This window comes from Triticum aestivum, chromosome 7B (genome assembly GCF_018294505.1).
Source record: "Triticum aestivum cultivar Chinese Spring chromosome 7B, IWGSC CS RefSeq v2.1, whole genome shotgun sequence".
NCBI lineage: Eukaryota > Viridiplantae > Streptophyta > Magnoliopsida > Poales > Poaceae > Triticum > Triticum aestivum.
Window position 1 is genome coordinate 543,846,784 of NC_057813.1, and position 18,160 is coordinate 543,864,943.

Below are 18,160 nucleotides of genomic sequence, written 5' to 3' on the forward strand. Positions count from 1 at the left end.
GATGTTGCAAGCGTGGTCACGGTGCGATTTCTGTAACATAAGTATTGTTTCAAAGGAAAAAACGGTTCGTACGAGATTGCAACAACAATATCGAGTGCAACACTTGGCTTGTTGCAAAGGCCGACACTCACATGGGAGAGATGAGACGGTTGATCGTGACTCCATCCAACGGTTGCCGAGACAGTGGATCTTTTTAGATTATCGCCCGACCAACGCTTAGCACTGCCCTATAAGAGCATTTACAACCGGACTTGAAAAATCCGAGCCATCAAACGCCCGCGGACACTGATCGGTGAAGCCTTAAATTTTCGCATCTGCATCCAGATACCTCATAGTAGAAATCTTAAATTCATACAAAGGCATGCAAAGAAAAAATAATCCTACATACTACGTAGATCAACTAGTCTACTCCTCGTCGGAGATGTCCACTATCTCCATGCCCGTGTCGGGTACATGGGCGGCTGGCGCAGCTCCGGCTCCTGCTGCTCCTCCGCGGCAGCCTGCATCCATCTCCGCTTCGACCTTGTCGAAGAGGGCGTCGGTTGCCGTCCGTTCCCGCCGGATGAACCACCGGTTGGCTTCCACATAGGGCTCATCCTGGATGGACTCCAGGATGTCCTGCTGCTCCGCCATCTTGTCCGCTTGGGCGGCGGTGAAATCCGCCTCTGACTGCTCCATATTGAAGCCCGGAGCCAACGCCATGTCCTGCTCCGGTTGTTGCTCCTCTCCCTCCTCCTCCGCCCGCTCCTCCTCCTCCGGCTCCGGCGGGTCTGGAGGTAGCCCAACAACGATGTGGGTTGCGCACCTTGCCCGAATTTTCTGCTGGATCTCGCACCAACGCTCCGGCGTGAGCATGGCGTAGGTGGTTATCTTCCTCCGGACCATGGCGAAATCGGAGAGCGTGGGAAGAGGGCCAGAGAGAGAGGGAGAGAGAGAGAAAGAGAAAGAGAGAGAAAGAAAGAGAAAGAGAGAGGAGGCGGATGGGCTCGAGCTAGTGGCACAGTGAGGAAGGAAGTGGATAGGCTAGGGTCGGGGGACGTCGGTCGGCTTAAATAGCCGGATTTGGCCTTGGGCGGCGAGCCGGACTGGTGCCACGCGGCGTTCACACCCCGCCGGAGGAGACGTTTGTCAAACCGTTGGGTTTTTGAACGATTCCGCGTGGGACCCTGACGCCAATCCGATGTGTGCGGGCGCACCCGGACGGCTCATATCTACCCCATAATTAAGTTGGATATGAGGGGTGTCGGTCAGCCTAAGCGTTTGAGCCCCATTTAAGGCGCTCGTGTGAGTCGAAATTTCGTGACCGGGCTGCCTGCGCGGCCGTTTGAGGCCAGTTTGGGGCGCCCGGCTGCATGTGCTCTAACTATCTAAAGTTTTACTGTCCTCTTATATTAGTTTACATAGAGTTACCAGTAGTTTTTAAAAATATTGTTAAGATTAAAGTTATACGGGAGGCTAAGGAATGAGACAAAAGCTGGTTCCAGCTCCCATGCTACGAACGCACCTGCAGCGTTGGATCGTGGATCCAATGGTTAGCAAATTTCACGGTGCTCCGAGATAGGAAAAAAAAAAGAGACAAAAACTGGCTCCAGCTCCGATCTCCAGCCAGAATCCTGCCCAGACTCCTCGAGATCTCTTACCAGAGCGCACCGTTAAAAACGCCACGTGCCAAACTAAACCTTTGCCCCAGCGCGACACCCCATCTTCTCCGGTTGTGAGGCCCCGTGCTGCCTCCTCCTCTCTCTCTCTCTCTCTCTATACCGACGCCGCCCCCGCGAGAGAGAAACCCTAGCCTAGGGTTTCACGCGCCGCCGCCGACGTCGACCCCGCATCGCCCTTCCCCCGAGCTCGCCATGGACGCGGGCCGCAAGAGGGCCGTGCCGGAGGGCACCAACGGCGGCGCTGCCGTCAAGCGCGCCAGAGGTGAGCAGCCTCGTTCTCGCCGCTCCTGTTTTCTGGATGGGGTTCCTTAGGGTTTTCGTTCCTGTTCCTTTGCCGGATCTGGGAAGCGCTAGTTCGCTTCGTTGCGTGGGTGGCGAGAAGCCCGTTTTGGTTGGTGGATGGGACGGGGAGATTGGGGGCTGCTAGGAGCTTGTGGCGAGTCTGAAAAATTTCCGCGGTCTCTATTGAAGGGGCTTGCCGCTTGCTGCCGTATAGGTTCTTGCGGGGATTTGTTTTTGTTTTTTTGCTTCCAAAGATCTGGAGATGTGATTCGTTTGCTTTTTTCCCGGGGGAGGGGGTTGGGGCAAATTATTAGCAGGATCTGGGCTAGGAGTACTATTCTGGTAGACAGGATCCTTTCTTAAATGTTCTGTTGTGTTAATTACAAGCCACGCTGACGTTGGCATCCAGTGCCCAAAGCAGAAATATAGCACGGATACTCCTAATTTAAATCATTGGCATAGCTCTGCTTGGGGTACTGGAGTTAATTCCAGCGTTGTGTTTTTATTACAATATGCTCTGTGCTATTAAATTGTTAGTATATGTTTTCTTACAAGTGCCAAGATTTTAGTAAAATCAACACGGTATTAACTGGTGCAAGTAATAAATTTGGTGTAGCAGAATCGGAGTCGGTTCAAACGGGTGTAGGAAGCAAATCGAAGCCATGCACCAAATTTTTCAGGTTATAATCCAACCTAAAATCAACTCCCACCTGGTAACATCTATTATTGTTATTATGCAATTTGCTGTTATTTTTCATTAAAATTCTGCTATATTGCTAAAAGTTGTTGTTGATGCTAACGAATGGGTCAAGCAAGGTTCTACTACAGGTTTCTCATCTAACTCAAGCTTAAGAATGAATACCCAGTGGAGTAAAATTAGTACAGCCGGTGTGTATATCGTTGTGAAAATTGGAAGAATGCAACAAGAATTATAAGGATATGTAACTTGCTTTCAGATGGAAAATCAGTCAGTAACACAATGGCACAGATTCACCTGCAGAAACCAAGATAAGAAGATTGAACATGTTAATGGGGAGCAATTGAGTGTTCATCATGAAATTATTTCATCTAGTTCGTTGATAATCCAGTATCACTCATGGATGTTTTGACTATCTAGTACCAATGCCATACCTACTTGCAAAGATATTTTTATTTATATATTTATAATTTCCATTGTATAATGGTATTTAATCTATGGAAGATGTTAAGCTATCTTTGGTTTTGTTATAAGTTACAATGTGTGTTCATTATGTAGAGGTAATCAGGTATCATGGAAGTAGAATAGCTCACGACAATTTCTAAAGTGTACTCATCTTATCATTCTAAGAAATTTCATTTTGTTTTTGCTTCTATTTTGATGTTCCATATATTTATACCATAAAAATTGACATTAGTAGATACTCCCTCCGTCCGAAAATACTTGTCATCAAAATCGATAAAAGGGACGTATCTAGAACTAAAATACGTCTAGATACATCTCATTTTATTCATTTTGATGACAAGTATTTCCGGACGGAGGGAGTATATAATGAAGCATCTGTGGTTGTCCACATAGTAGTGATAATGTGTGTACTCACCGAAAGTAGGATCTAAGTGTCGTCTGTACACTACACATCAAATGTAGAATCTAAGTGTCCCATAGTAGTGATTATGTTTGGCGGCATCTACATCAAGCAGCCCTTGCAAAACAATGGATGTCGTATATTGTACTTATTTTCATCCACTAGATCATTAGTTAATAAATAATACTGTCATCTTATTCAACTAAGTAGATCATGATCTTTTTTGTCAGTATTGGCTGCATTATGAAACATCAGTCGTTGCAGTTTTTAGATTGTTGTGTAAGTTTGCTTGCTTATGTGATACTCTCTCTGTGTGCAGCACTGCTGGTTGTCCCTTTGGATCGAGTTGCCATTTTCTCCATAACTTCCCTGGAGGTCACCAGGCTGTTTCAAAGATGACCAACTTGGGTGGTCCAGCTGTTTCAGCTCCTCAAGGAAGAATGCCCATGGGACCTGGTGTTCCTGATGGGCCACCTACACCCAGCTTGAAGACTCGCTTGTGTAACAAGTTTAACACAGCAGAAGGTTGTAAATGGGGGAACAAGTGTCATTTTGCTCATGGAGAGAGGGAGCTCGGAAAGCCCATGCTGTTGAACAACTCAATGGCACCTCCAATGGGACCAAGACCCAACGGTCACTTTCAGCCCCCACCGATGCCTGGCCCAGACATGGTCCCTCCCTCAACCTTTGGCGCTTCGGCCACAGCCAAGATCAGTGTTGATGCATCCCTTGCTGGTGCCATTATTGGGAAGGGTGGAGTCAACACGAAGCACATATCCCGAATGACTGGGGCCAAGCTGGCCATCCGGGATAACGAGGCAGACCCCAACCATAAAAACATTGAGCTTGAGGGGTCGTTTGATCAGGTCAACCATGCAAGTGCAATGGTGAAAGAGCTGATTCTCCGCATTGGCGGTAACGCCCCTCCTCAAGCAAAGAACCCAGGGAGGGGGCCTGCGGGTGGTGGTGGGGGAAGCAACTTCAAGACCAAGCTGTGTGACAACTTCACCAAAGGCTCTTGCACATTTGGAGACAGATGCCACTTCGCCCATGGTGAGAGTGAACTGCGCAAGTCGGCTGCGGCTTGAGAGATGCTTTTTTTTTCCATCGCTTTTCATGATTAATAGTGATTAGTAAAGCCTGAGCTCCAAATCCGAGGCCATTCACCCATGGTCGTGTTGAGTTGCATAAGCCTGTTGTTGATTGATTGGGAGATACTGCCATGGCTTCGGTGTGATCAGCTCGCTGTAACTGATAGATATCCGAGAATGGATTTGCTTTTGAGGTTTATTATAGGTTTAGTGTATTGCCTGTCTTTTTGTCTCTCTGCTCCGCATCCAATTTTTGTACTGTTTCTAAGGCATTTTAATATGGCAAATTTAGTGATTCTATTTCCAGCGAGTTATAGAATCAACCAAACTTGAGTATCTTTCATGCGATGTTCTTGGTCAGTCTGGGACCGAACATCCTTGGTATTTTTTTTTTCCTTTAATTTTTGACAATGAACAAGAGCTAGTACATTCGGTTTGGATACAATAAGATTGTTGATCCGGAGCATCATCTAGCCACAGCGTCCAGTCACCATCCAATCTCGTTTAAGAAGACTTTCAAAAGAGTGGATAACCCTAACAGTTGCCAGGAACTGGATGCCTCCAACATTCAGTTCGCCTCACCCGAACGTGGTGCTGCCAGAAAGTAAGTTGCTGAACCCAATTGGGTTCTTGCCATGGCGTAAATTGTTCCCCTTTGTCCATACGAGTGATAATTGCCGCTTGCTCTAGTACAAGTATATCTTTCACTGGATGTTCTTGGTCAGTTTGAGATGGAACACCCTTAGTAATCAAGCAGCTGAAAGCATAAGAGCTGTATAACGAGCCAGGTAGCTCAAGAGAACTGCTTACAAATGCAGCAGTAAACCAACACTGCAAACTCATAACACTGATCAACATTTCTCTAACCCAGACTACTTTACACAGCATCCAAATCATACCTCTGGACTTGCCCACCCCTACAAAAGTCCTCTCAAAAGCTAGAGCTAGGTTAGTCGGATAAAGCTAGAGCTAGAGCCGGGTAAACTCTTTACCGACACCAAAGGAACCGCAAGACGCATGTGCACGGTGGCCGCCGGCGGGTGGATGGCGATCAGATCGCTTGCGCTTGTACGTCTGGACCATCTCCGGCCTGTCCTTGCCCATCTCCATGTCCTCCCGCTTGACCACCGTGCGGATCGCCTCATCCTGCGCATCCGCCTGCTGCTTATCCTCCATGGCTCCCTGCGTATTGTCCATGGCTGTCGCCTCGTCTTGCCGCGCTTGTGTGACCAGGCCCCGGTTCCTGCAGTGCTTCCTGATTGAAGTTGTGTGCGCGTGCATCTCAGGCTCGTTGTTTTCCCCGGACATGCCATGCGCAGGTGTCGCAGGATCCTCGTTGCCTCCCGGCGTGCTGTGTGCAGGCATCTCCACCTTGGGATTTCCTCCAGGCGTGCTGCGAGAAGGCATCTCCGCCTGGGTATTTCCTCCAGACGTGCTGAGAGAAGGCGGCCTGTGCAGCATCAGTTCTTCCCCCTCCGCGACGATCCCTTTCATGAGCTAGGAGCAAATGTAAAACAGATTGATTAGATTGGAGTGCATGGCAAGTAGATGGATTAGCCATGTAAATTCACCTTCCCAGCATTCACCCCAAGTACAGAAGAATATGTTTGGTTTGAGTGATAATCCATGAAAAATGATTAGCATTTAATTCACACCATTTTGTCATACGGTTGGTTTACGGTACTGGTCTAGTGTGTTTGATAAACTGTAATGTAAGACTTGTAATAATGAATTTATAACTTGTGATGATGGTGAAAACTGCATTATCTTGCAGAACCTCCCAAAAAGATTATGTGAACAGTACATGATCAGCACTTGATTGTGAAAATGGCAATCAATGATGTGGGTAGTACCTGCCAGTCATTAAAATCGTATCTGAAGACAAAATGGCTGTATTTCACTTCTCCTGAGGCAATTGCACCAGCAGCAGGTGCATTTCTTGGAGCTGTTCCAGTTGATAAAATAATATTAGATATACACAACAGGATATACATGAAACAACACCAACAAAAGAGCAATAAAGCAACAAAACCCTTACAGAGGATATGATGGCCATCGTCATTCACATTCATTTCCACTCTGCCATCTTTAACTAGGAATGACAAAGCAAATATGTTCTCCACCGTTTGGGCAAAGGACATTCTGTTCAAAACAAGGTTTTCGAGTCTTGCTTTTTTCTTCTTCCTCAGAACATTAAACAGAGCAGCCATGTTCCTGTCTGTATCAGTCGTTGTTGTCTCTGGATCTGCAAGCTGCATAATAATAAGGCAGAATAGGTCAACATGTTATTAGACATTGATCTTGCAAAAACTGATCATGGGATGACACAATACAAAATGACAATCACAAACTGATCTTGGGATAACAGAATACAAAATTAAATACAAACTGATCTTGCCAAACATCCATTTATGAATTATGAGCTAAATGAATTTGATAATTATAGACCAGACAGCAGATTCAGTTAGATGAGCTAAACATAGACTACTTGCATTTACATACAGTGATACAGCTATAGCAGAACAAAGAAACTATTCATGTGACCAGAGGTGCAACAACTAGTCTTGGTACAACAGAATACAAAATGAAGATGGCCAAACATCCATTTTACTAAATAAATGAGCTAAACAATTTTGATACTTGAAGGCAATTACTACTGATGGTAACATGTTAAAAAAAGGTTTATTGTGTGATGAAATATAGCAGAATGCTGCTGTGACATTAAGATGCAACCACCATCTCTATCACAAAAGATCAACAAGTGCAATGTAAAAGGTTTGTAGTAGTTCAGTAACCACACTGACTGCTAGGCTATGTAACATGTATATATTTACAGTAAGATTAACTAGGGAATGAATAGCCAATAAAGTATGAACCTGCCACTTGCTTCACAAGATGGAAACCAGTAGCAATTACACTAAAATTGCATATTGCAATGGAAAGGAGAACAAAACAAATTAGTTAAAGGAAACATGCCCAAATAACACTCAATTATGCAATTCACTTATACATCAATGTGCATATATTGGAGTTTACAATAGTAAACCCCACCTTACATAATCAAAGAAGAGTATACTTCTGCAGTAAATTGGCAGCAATCACCAAATAAATATGACTAAGTGTAGCAATTTAGTCAATATCAACTGCTATAGAGTGCATCTTTCAAGCACCAAACAGAAAACATAGATGACTCGGTTTAGCATCAAGATGATACACACACCTGTTCAGTGCAATCATTTCTACTCGGCCTGGCAGTCCTCCTTCTACTGGTATGTGTTCTCCGTGGCTTCACTTCTGTCGTCATGGGACCAAACCTGTCAGAATAGTAGCCATACATAATTAGTCAGTTGAAATTTGTAAGGCAGACATCAATGGAAAAAAATATTAGATGCCTTACATGGTGCAGCATCCAGGCACAGCCATGAAGACATGAGACGCAGCAAGCCCAACATCAGACCATCTCAACGAGGCACCCTCGCCATCGGCATCCCCTTGCACCCCAAACTTGTTGAGGAGTGCAGCAACTAAATGAGAAGGCGTGATTCCTAGTGCTGACTGGGACCTTACAGACGCCGCCAAACTGCTGGCAATGTCCAGCAATGCCTCTGCATCAGCTACCTGCTCCCTGGGATTGTGAACTACAGCATGAAGGCACAATTGATCAGTTTTTAGTAAATAGCATTCGCCAACAGCAAAATTGCAACAGAGTAGTAACAGAGCATATGGCGGAGAAGAAAATATTAAGTACTACTATTATTTTCTTCTGCGTTGTCGATTTATTGAATTTAAATGTCAAATATGCGTTTCCTAAGGCAAAAGCATGTTTATCACAGGAGCAAACACAGAGTAGCAGAGCAGCACAGATGCATCACAGTTTTGCTAACAGGAGACCCCACACACGGCTAAAACATAAAAAGGCATGAAACTTCACCTAACCACACATTACGCCTCGTCCAAACTGTGGAAGCAAATTTCAAAAAACGACGCCTGGGCGCGCGAGCGATCGTGCATACCATGGAGGTGCAGGGTCTCCACCTGCGAGATGACGGACTGGAACTTGACGGAGTCCGCGCTCGCCATTTCGTCCTTCTCGTCTGCACGAAACACAGCACATTAAACCCCGGGCTAAACTGTAAAACGGCACAGAAAAACTCCCCAAAACAGCAAGGCGAAACCAGCGCCACCGCCGGCGCAGGCGCGCGGGTGCCCCCCCCCCCCCCCCCCCGTACCGTTGATCTGGCTCTTGACGGCGAGGTACCGCGACCGCAGCAGACGCCGGTCCTCGAGCCCCTGGGACCCCGCCGCTGCCGCCGCCGCCGCCGGGGTCACCGGCTCCGCCTCCTCGGCCCGGCGGCCCTCCTCCGCTACCCCCTCCGCCATCGCCGCGGTCGAAGAAACCCTACCCTACCCTGGTGCTTCGAACCGAGAGGGGAATATCCAAATACGAGAGCGAAGGGGAGCAGCGGCGGTGGAAGGGGTTTTGAGGATTTCGGGAGTGGTGTTGTGAGTACAAGGGAAGGAACCGGAGAAGGAGGAGAGGTTGGGTATTTGAGGGTATTTGAAGCCGAACCAGCTCCGCGACGCACGCACGCACGCGAGGAACCGCCACACGCGCCGCTGCATGTGGGGCTTGGCCTCTTCTGGGCCCGCGCGTCAGTGGCGTGGTGTGGTTCGGCGCGAGGGTGGAGTCCCGTCCGGATTCGGGGCAGGGGGTATCCCGGGCGTGGGGGTGAATCGCGTCCGGTGAAAATTTGAGTCGCGCGGCGGGGGCGGGTCCAGGTGAGCCATGCTCGCGCGCGGGCGACGTGGGCCGGGGTGTCAGTGAGACTGCGGCTCGTGGACATGGTGTATGGGGCGGGTTAAGCTCGGTGGTGTAGAGGACGGGCACGGGGTTCCCGCCCGCTCGCGCGCCGGGGTTCTGGGCTTTTTCATCGTGTTTTACCGCTGCGGCTCGGCGCTCGCGGTAAATCTTTTTGAGACAGCCGAAATTTTCGCCCCGCCATCGCTTGCGGTTCGGCTGCGCTGCACTTGCCTCGAGGCCTTTGATGGTGCATGCCGGATTTGGAGGGGTGAGGCAATAAAATGGATTTGCATTTGTGGGGAAAGAGCACCAAATCTGAAGAGGTCCGTGAGTTCATGTTTTGTTCAGTCGACACGATGAAGTTAGGTTCAAAGATACTCGTGTTATATGCTACTCCCTTGGTTCGGGTGCATATGGCCGCTCGCCGCTCCAGATACTCTGTAAATTTTACCTAGAATAAGGTTGTTCGGCGAGTAATTAAGATCTCGGAACGCACGCACCTCGGCTCCTTCCCTATGTGTCAGTCCCCCCCCCCCCTCACGCGGTGCCCCTGGTCTTCCTCGGTGATACTTTTCGCGGTTGATGAGAGTGGCTAGAAGCCAAAGCATGAGGTGGGTGTTCACATGTCCATTGGACATTCAGTTGCCACGAGGGTGAGGGTTTAAATCACACAAACACTTATTGGTTGCGACAAAGTAGTCATGCACACACTTACTGATTACGACAAATTAATCATGCACCCACTTATTGGTTACGACAAAATGGCCCACCAACCTTATAGATATCTAAACGGATGAAGTAATAGCTGGTATCCTTTTCATATTGGTATGGTTTATAATATGTCCATGGCAGAGCTTACACCGAACAGTTGAGTGGGTCATGGCAAGTAATTAAGATCTTGTAACGCACGTGTCTCGGGTCCCTTCCTCGGTGTTATTTCCTTCCCTCCTCTCTCTCTCTCTCTCTCTCTCTCTCTCTCTCTCTCTCTCTCTCTCTGTCTCACACGGTGCCTCTGGTTTCTCACGATACTTTTCATGACCAAGGAGAGTGGCTAGGATCCAATGCATGAGGGGTCATTCATGTGTTCATTGGTCATTCGGTTGCCATGAGAAATGAGGGTTTAAATCACGCAGACGCTTATTGGTTACGACAAAATAGTCATGCACACACTGACACACTTACTGATTACGACAAATCAATCATGTACACACTTATTGGTTACGACAAATTGGCCAACAACCTTATAGATATCTAAACTGATGAAGTAATAGGCGGTATCATTTTCATACACTGGTATTGTTTATTACAATATGTCCATGCATTAATGATCACCGTGGGGGTGCTTACACCCAAAAGTTGAGTGGGTCGGACTGTAAGAAATCGCCATGGCCATATTCAATTGCCCATGGGCCAACTATAACGCGAGGAGATTGCCCTAGAGTTGGGTGGGCCGTGTCACTTGTTGGCCCGCACATAACTCCGCCCACTCATGATCGCCTTCTTACCCTAAAAACAGATCATCGTCTTTGTTGGCTACCAGTGAAGTTTGAGTCGTTCTCGGTGATTATGTTGTGTGGTAGGCCAAATTGATGGATTATACATGAGATGGATTTGACTAATGTGTCGACCTCAACGTTGGTGACAGGCTTGGCCTCGATCCACCTTGTGAACTTGTTGATTGCTACCAACAGGAACTTGAAGTCGTCGAGTGTCGTGGTTGGTGGCCCTACCATGTCCAGCCCCCATACAGTGAAAGGCCGTGTTATGGGGTCATCTTGAGGGTTGTGGCTGGCTTGTGGGATTTTTGCGCAAACCGTCGGCAGCCCACGCACTTCCATATGATGTCTTCAGCATCCTACGAGGCGTAGAGCCAATAGAGTCCATGGCGAAAGGCCTTGCCAACCAACGTTCTTGGGTCCGCGTGATGATCGCAGGCCCCTGTGTGGATGTCTCGGAGCAGCCTGCGACCTTTGATGACCCACGAGTGTAGGAGATCTATCGTAGTCTTTTTGATAAGTAGAGTGTTAGACCCAACAAGGAGCAGAAGGAATGAACAAGTAGTTTTCAACAATGTTCCACTGTAAAGTTGTAAACTAATTTGATAGGTTGTTTGAAAGAAAGATAATCTATAAAAAAGGTAAATGATAACAAAAACAATAGAGTGCAATAAGTGGCTCAATCCTTATGGGTGTTAACTACAAGCCGGTTGTGTTTCTTATAGTGATTGAAACGCTCTTGAGAACACATAGGAATAATGTTAGGTTACTTTCACCAAGTTCCATTGAGTTACCATTCATTGTTTTGATAATTGTCATGTGCCTAGACATATGTTAAGGTACTACCCTTACTTGGACAAGCCTACTTATGATTATACCCTCCATGTAAGCATCAACAGATACAAGAGATGTAATTAAGATAAAATTAACCATCATTAAACTTTAAGATCCAAAACAGCCCCTTGCAACAATTCATAAACTAAGGTTTAGGTTTCTATCACTCCGGCCATCTGTCATCTATAAAGTGATTCCACAATGTCTTCCCCTAGGCCCAATTATGGTGAAGTGTCATGTAGTCGACGTTCACATAACACCGCTAGAGAAACAACAGCACAACATAATATCAAAATATTAACAGTATTCAACTTGATTACTAGCAACAAGACTTCACCCATGTCCTCAATAACTAATGGGTATACTCACAATCCATCGTATGGATCATGATTAGTGGGTATGGATATATGGTAAATGATATGTCTATTTTGCATCACTATTTCATATTATAATTTATCCTATTTCATTGATATATTTCACATTATGATGCAATTTTAATGTCTTTTACCTCTTAAAATGCAAGGTAAACACATAAAGGGAAATTGCTAGACATCTGGAAATCTAGACCTGATTTACAACAGAAGAAGAAGAAAATTCCGAAGCTCAAAAATGCCGGGGATTTAATAGAATTATTTCTAGACAATATGAAGATCGAAGACCGGAGATGAGCCAAAGAGGGCCCACCAGGGCCCACACGGTCAGGCCACGCGGGCCAACTCCTGGTCGCCTAAGGTGGTTGTGTGGAGGCCTGGTGCCCCCCCACCTGACGCCCTTTCGCCATCAAATCCATTTAGCCTAGAAAAAAATAGAAAAAAAATCCTCGGGACTTTCCACCGCCATCTGCGAGGACGAATTGAGGTGGGGCACTTTTGCCTACTTAGCACAAAACCATGGAGGCTGGCGGGCAAAGGGCTCAGGTCGAGCCCGTAGATCCCTGTCTTGGTCAAGGCGTCGGGGAAGTTGATATTCACTCCACTGCCACCATCCATTAGAAATCATGGAAGGCGGAAGCCCTTCATGATCAGACATACCACCAAGGTGATCTTTTTCTGGATGGGGGGTGTAGGCCGGATGATCGACATGGTGAAAGGAGGTCATGGAGTCGGAACACTCTAGGAACTTCATGGGGGGCAGTGCGACCACGTAGACCGCGCGTCGGGTGAGCTTATGGCCCGACATGCTTTGGGATTTGGAAGATTGAGCGGGCTGGCGGGTGGATGGAGACCCAGCCGACGCGAGATTTTTTCATGGTCGGCCTTGCCTCCCACGCCAAGGGTGATGGACGGGCGCAGAAGCATGTGGTGTCGCTGTGTTGATCAAAGCGGAACTCAAGGTTCCCAACACTACAAAAAAATACACTTCCGTGATGATACATGTTTGTCACAGTAGGTCACGTTTTCTGTCATGCATGTACATCCATGACGATTTTATGGCAGGATCAAGATAGTCATACATGTGCTGTTGTAGAAGTGTCCCATGATATTACCAAAATTATCATCACAAAAGTGTCCACTTCCATGACGATAAATCGCACGTCATAGAAGTGCTTTCGTCAAGGGTGACCAACATGTGGCATCCACTTTAACGGAACGCGTTAAGCTATCGGGTCCGGTTTTGGATCCGATAACCCGCTAACAGCCACGACCAATGCCGATTTTCCACTTGTAAAATTCTAATTGGCCGACGGAACCACGTGTCAGCTCCGCATTGGCACAGGTGTCACTCATCCAATGGGCGAGATGCGCTTATGATATGTTGACACGTGGACCGGCCCAAAAGTGACCCATAAATATTAAATGGGCCGGCCCAACCAAAGGCCCACAAGATTTTACCGACCATAATGGCCGGCCCAGCTAAAGGCCCACAAGATTTTGCAGACCATAATGGGCCGGCCCGGCTAAAGGCCCACGAGATTTCACCGACCATAATGGGCCGACCCAGCTAAAGGCCCACAAGATTTTGAGGACACTAGTGGGTCGGCCCATTAACAGGCTGCCATGTTTTGGGCCAAATGTCGGCCATATTTGATCCGGTCCATTAACAACCTGCCACGTTCTGGGCCTAATAAAGGCCCATATGAGATCCGGCCCATTAAAAGCCTACCACGTTCTGGGCCAAATTACGGCCCAGATCAGATCTGGCCCTTTAAGAGGCTTTGGGCTAAATTATGGCCCATATCAGATTCGTACCGTCAAGGACGCTATGCTTTAGGGCCCACTTGTTAAAGGCCCATTTAGTAATTCAACCTGATATTAGTTTCGGCCTGTTAAAGGCCCATTTAGCATTTCGGCCCTATATTTATTTCGGCTTGTTAAAAGTCCGTCATATAGTTGGGCCTAACTACGGCCTGGTTTGCATCCGGCCTGCTCACAGCCGATAATCTGATTGGGCCAAACAAGGACCGAGAAAATGTTGGCATGTTAACGACCCGTGATGTGATTGGCACAATCATGGGCCGGGGTCTTTTTCGGCCTACTGCCGGCCCATGAGCTGTTCGGCACGTTTCAGGCCCAACCTACTTTTCAGCCTCCTAAAAGCCCATTGAGTTTTCTTGCGAAAATAGGGCCGACAGTTTACTCGGCCTATTAAAGGCTCAAATCTACTAGTGGGCCAGTTTACATTTATGCCTATTAACGGACCAAGATGACTGGGCCCATGATGCGGATCATATATAGTGATTTGCATGATGACCCGATTATGTACCGTAATTTTACGGTTTAGCCGGTTTACTGCGAAGACAAGATATATATACAGTAAAATAACTGCAGCATCATGAATAAGAAAAAACCTAGAATATACAATAAAGAAATTATGGCATATTACATCCACTGGGCATCAAAGTTCGGCACTATGATAATAAAGCATAAGCAGACAACAGATTACATACATTGGGCATCAAAGATCGCCACCAGTGCAAATAAACATGCCGATAAAATAATATACAAAACCGACAACACTTCAATAGAGTTCAAGAAAGGTTAGCCCTACTCGGGAGCTGCAGCGCAAGCAGCTGAGCAAGCTGATGAGACTACACTTGTTTGATGCTTATATCCTCTCACTCTGAAAGAGAAACAAGCAAACAGATGACAGGTTTTGCACATATAAGTATCAGTGCTGACAATTCATCACATTTCTTATTGACGAATAAAGTGACACAGTTTAAAATAGCTTTAACACAATATGGTATTGTTCAGGTCAAGACATGGCAGGAAATGACATTGTGAAGGAGTTGGCAGCTTCAGGACACCACTGGATTACAGATCAAGAACTCATAAGTATCAATGGTTAGTGTGCTGTCAATTTATCCCATTTCAGATTGGCAAATAAAGAGATGGTTTAGATAGTTGTAGAATGATATGACATTGTTCATAGTTAAAACATTACAGAATATGACATTGTGCTGGAATGGGTAGGTTTACCACACCACTGGATTATGGGTCAAGAACAGAAGCATATATGCAGTGCAAAAGAAGACCACTTGCTCTGTATAGTTTAATTTACATGGTATGAAGAAGGAACTTGGTTGTACAACTGAAAACTTAAATTGAGAAGGACACAATTTTGTTTATGAACTACATAATAAACTTTAAACATGCAATTTGACGCAAACACCAAAAATAAACAGCTGTTGCAGTCATGCCTAACCAAATATACACAACAAAGTTTGAAGGCTTGAGAAGGACAAACTTACATTATTGGTGAAGACATGCTCTACAATGCCCTTGTCCATGCTGATGGGGTGGGGGGGGGGGAATTCAAGAAGTTTACCATAGAATTTTCTTCATAAGCATTGCCTTTATTCTACATTTTGTTAAGAGTAAATATAGATGTGATAATATAAGAAAAAATGAAGAATATTTAAGATAAGATGAAGAGGAATGCTACATAACAAAGTAGCTATAAATGTAAGTACAGCGATACAGGCAAAAGGTACAGCCAAGAGCAATGCAGAGCTAAACTTCTTCAATACCATCGGTGTTATCCAACCTTATGATAAGAGTAAATATAGATCTGATGTGTAGAAAATGGAGGGCAAAGGAAAATAAGTTGCAGAGTGACGGTACATGAACAACTAACTGTCAATATAAGTACACTGATAAAGGACAGAAGGTACTTACAAGAACAATGCAGAGCTAAAAAATTTCATTGGCATTGGATATAATATACACTAATGTAACCATGCATACAGATCAGTTATTTTGGAGCGAACAATTGATAAGCAAGCTATCATGCATACTGCTGTCACATAATGAACCAGGTATGTATGCAATTACAGTGATACAAGACAACATGTACTAACAAGAGCAAAGCAAAGGGCAACATATTTGCGATATCTTGTCATTCTTTTCAAACTGGAATTCTTCTTTGAGCAGATTTCCTGCAAAAAAGATCCGTAAGGCACATGCAGAAAAGTAGAAGTTCAAATTGTCATGTGATATCATAGACAGTACCTCATCCTCGTAATGAGACTAGTGCATAACAAGTTTTTTCCATTCAATGTCTTCTGTATTTAGCACAGGACACTTCACCGGAAATTCGTTTATAGACTTGTCATCAAAGTGTGATTTCCTTAGGAAACACCAATACTGCTGCAATGCTTACTTGAAAAGCGCAAGCAAGCTTTGCTAGTCATGACTATCTAGATTGACCCTCGCCTACTTACAACAATGTAATATAAATCATTGGTGTGTTCAATCAGCAGAAAACAGGAAAATAATCACCATGAATAATAGCACTTGCATGTAAGCGGGACAGGAAGATGTGAAAATGGTGTTTGTCTTCACTATAATCTTCCCATGATGGGAATATATGCACGTAGTCCCTAACAACATTGAAAGTATTGTATTTTAAATTGGGAATAACTGGAATGGGGTTCTAATCTGTAGGAATTGGTCGTCTGTGCAGTTGGGATAGATCTTTGAACGGTGGACTTGCTATACTTTTTGCTGGAGTGGGATTTTTCTGTGGTACGGCTGGTGCTATGGCAACTGAAATCGGCATACCTTTTGCTGGAGTGCAGGTCCTGTGTGGTGGGGCTAGTGGTGTGGCCAGTGAAGTACGGGTACAGTCTGCTGGAGTCGGTCCTACGTTTTGTGTCACTAGTTGTACAACCAATATAGGTGGGGTGTTGTCTGATTTCTCCAGCACCACCATGTTTTTCAAGGACTTTGCTGGTGCTCCTTCAGGTTCGGCAATCACACTCTTCCTTTTTGATGTGTGATGCACAAGAACAACGTTTGAGTGAAAAAACATGGTATGATGACATATGGAATATGTATTGATAATGGATGGGCATGGCATCTCGACATATATAATGAGTAAACTAAGCAGATGGCGGTGCAACAAGGTAGAAGAAATGCAAGACAACATATGCAAGATACGCGCAATCAATAAAACCTTGCCAAATTAGAATATACACCTTGATGGGTGAATAGGACAAGCCATCTACCTTTGACTCCTCGAGGTTATAATAGTCATTAGGATCATATTCTGAACAAGAATCTACAGGTGGGGAGCGTATGAGTTTCATTGCATGCAGAATGGCACTCAATACCTTGGTGCCAATTTTGTAAGTCATTGCGGTGTTTAGCTTCAAGAGTGGAATGTTGCTAGTGCGACACAAAGCAGCTACACAATATTCTTCTGATGCGCGGATTCTGATATTCACTATAATTATGTATAATATCTAAGAACCATGAAAACATAAATAGTAGTGTGATTATCTTTATAATGCAGAGGATATTCTAATATAGGGGTGCCCCTGTAAACCCTTGTGTGCTATCACTGGATTATGATGAGAGAGCTCATGTGTGCTGTAATATGGTGCGTGCATTAATATAATGTGGCACAAGTACACAAAAAATAGGCTTTAGAAGTAAGGATAGTTGGCAGATGATAGGTTCATAATATACTGTATAGAGAGTTTATTGCCAAACCATGATAACAAGAGCACACAACAACTAGGCAGATCATAGTGTACACAAAAGGGGTACACCATAACCATGATATAAATATCGAGAAAGTGGAACTGGCTGGAAAATACAGTGTTGTATTGCCGCTACTAATTGAAAGCCCGTCGATCGCGTACAGGCCAGCTCTATCAGCTGTTGTAGATGTCCTTGCTCCCCTTCCTGACAAGGAACATACTGTATGTACTAAATACAGAATAACAAAAGAGGAACATGTTAAAGAACAGAAGAGGAAGCATATTCTTGAGGTTCCGCTTCATTGCATACAATGTTGGTTGCCCACTCGTGATGAATCACAGCGCCCAAAGAAATGCAATTCCATGCTGTCTCTCTATATGTGGCCACATGCATTTGGAAAATCAAGTGGGAGCATTACCTGACCAATTAAATGTGTGTCTGTTAACTAATATCAGTATCATATCACAATTCGTATTTGAAGAAGTAAGCTTTGGACTTATGATTGG

The 18,160-nt window shown here is 45.4% G+C and overlaps 2 protein-coding genes across 4 annotated transcripts; one reads left to right on the forward strand and one right to left on the reverse strand.

Annotated features, from left to right (window-relative positions):
• The first annotated feature begins 1,631 nt into the window (after positions 1-1,631).
• LOC123156377 (zinc finger CCCH domain-containing protein 44) lies at positions 1,632-4,820 on the forward strand. Of its 3 annotated transcripts, none has more exons than XM_044574512.1 (3): positions 1,632-1,923; positions 2,563-2,623; positions 3,825-4,820. In XM_044574512.1, the coding sequence occupies exons 1-3, from the start codon at positions 1,854-1,856 to the stop codon at positions 4,591-4,593; spliced, it is 900 nt and encodes a 299-aa protein (XP_044430447.1). In that variant the 5' UTR covers positions 1,632-1,853; the 3' UTR covers positions 4,594-4,820. The 3 variants fall into 3 exon arrangements, with proteins under 3 accessions (XP_044430447.1, XP_044430448.1, XP_044430446.1); XM_044574511.1 differs by having other exon boundaries at positions 1,670-1,923; positions 2,560-2,623; XM_044574513.1 differs by lacking the exon at positions 2,563-2,623 and having other exon boundaries at positions 1,665-1,923.
• A 522-nt stretch (positions 4,821-5,342) lies between these two features.
• Positions 5,343-9,134, reverse strand: LOC123156376 (non-structural maintenance of chromosomes element 4 homolog A). The gene is made up of 7 exons (XM_044574510.1): positions 8,826-9,134; positions 8,610-8,690; positions 7,994-8,234; positions 7,817-7,910; positions 6,635-6,848; positions 6,450-6,541; positions 5,343-6,093 (listed from the first exon to the last, which is right to left on the reverse strand). Exons 1-7 carry the CDS (start codon positions 8,974-8,976, stop codon positions 5,566-5,568), a joined length of 1,401 nt encoding a protein of 466 aa, XP_044430445.1. The 5' UTR covers positions 8,977-9,134; the 3' UTR covers positions 5,343-5,565.
• Positions 9,135-18,160: the final 9,026 nt, after the last annotated feature.

Coding starts and splice junctions, on each gene's coding strand:
- LOC123156377 (XM_044574511.1), top strand. CDS start 1,854: ATGGACGCGGGCCGCAAGAGGGCCGTGCCGGAGGGCACCAACGGCGGC. Junction 1,924..2,559: donor TGCCGTCAAGCGCGCCAGAG/GTGAGCAGCCTC, acceptor AATTTGGTGTAG/CAGAATCGGAGTCGGTTCAA. Junction 2,624..3,824: donor CCATGCACCAAATTTTTCAG/GTTATAATCCAA, acceptor CTCTGTGTGCAG/CACTGCTGGTTGTCCCTTTG.
- LOC123156376 (XM_044574510.1), bottom strand. CDS start 8,976: ATGGCGGAGGGGGTAGCGGAGGAGGGCCGCCGGGCCGAGGAGGCGGAG. Junction 8,235..8,609: donor GGAGACCCTGCACCTCCATG/GTATGCACGATC, acceptor TTCATGCTGTAG/TTCACAATCCCAGGGAGCAG. Junction 7,911..7,993: donor GTGCCTGGATGCTGCACCAT/GTAAGGCATCTA, acceptor CTATTCTGACAG/GTTTGGTCCCATGACGACAG.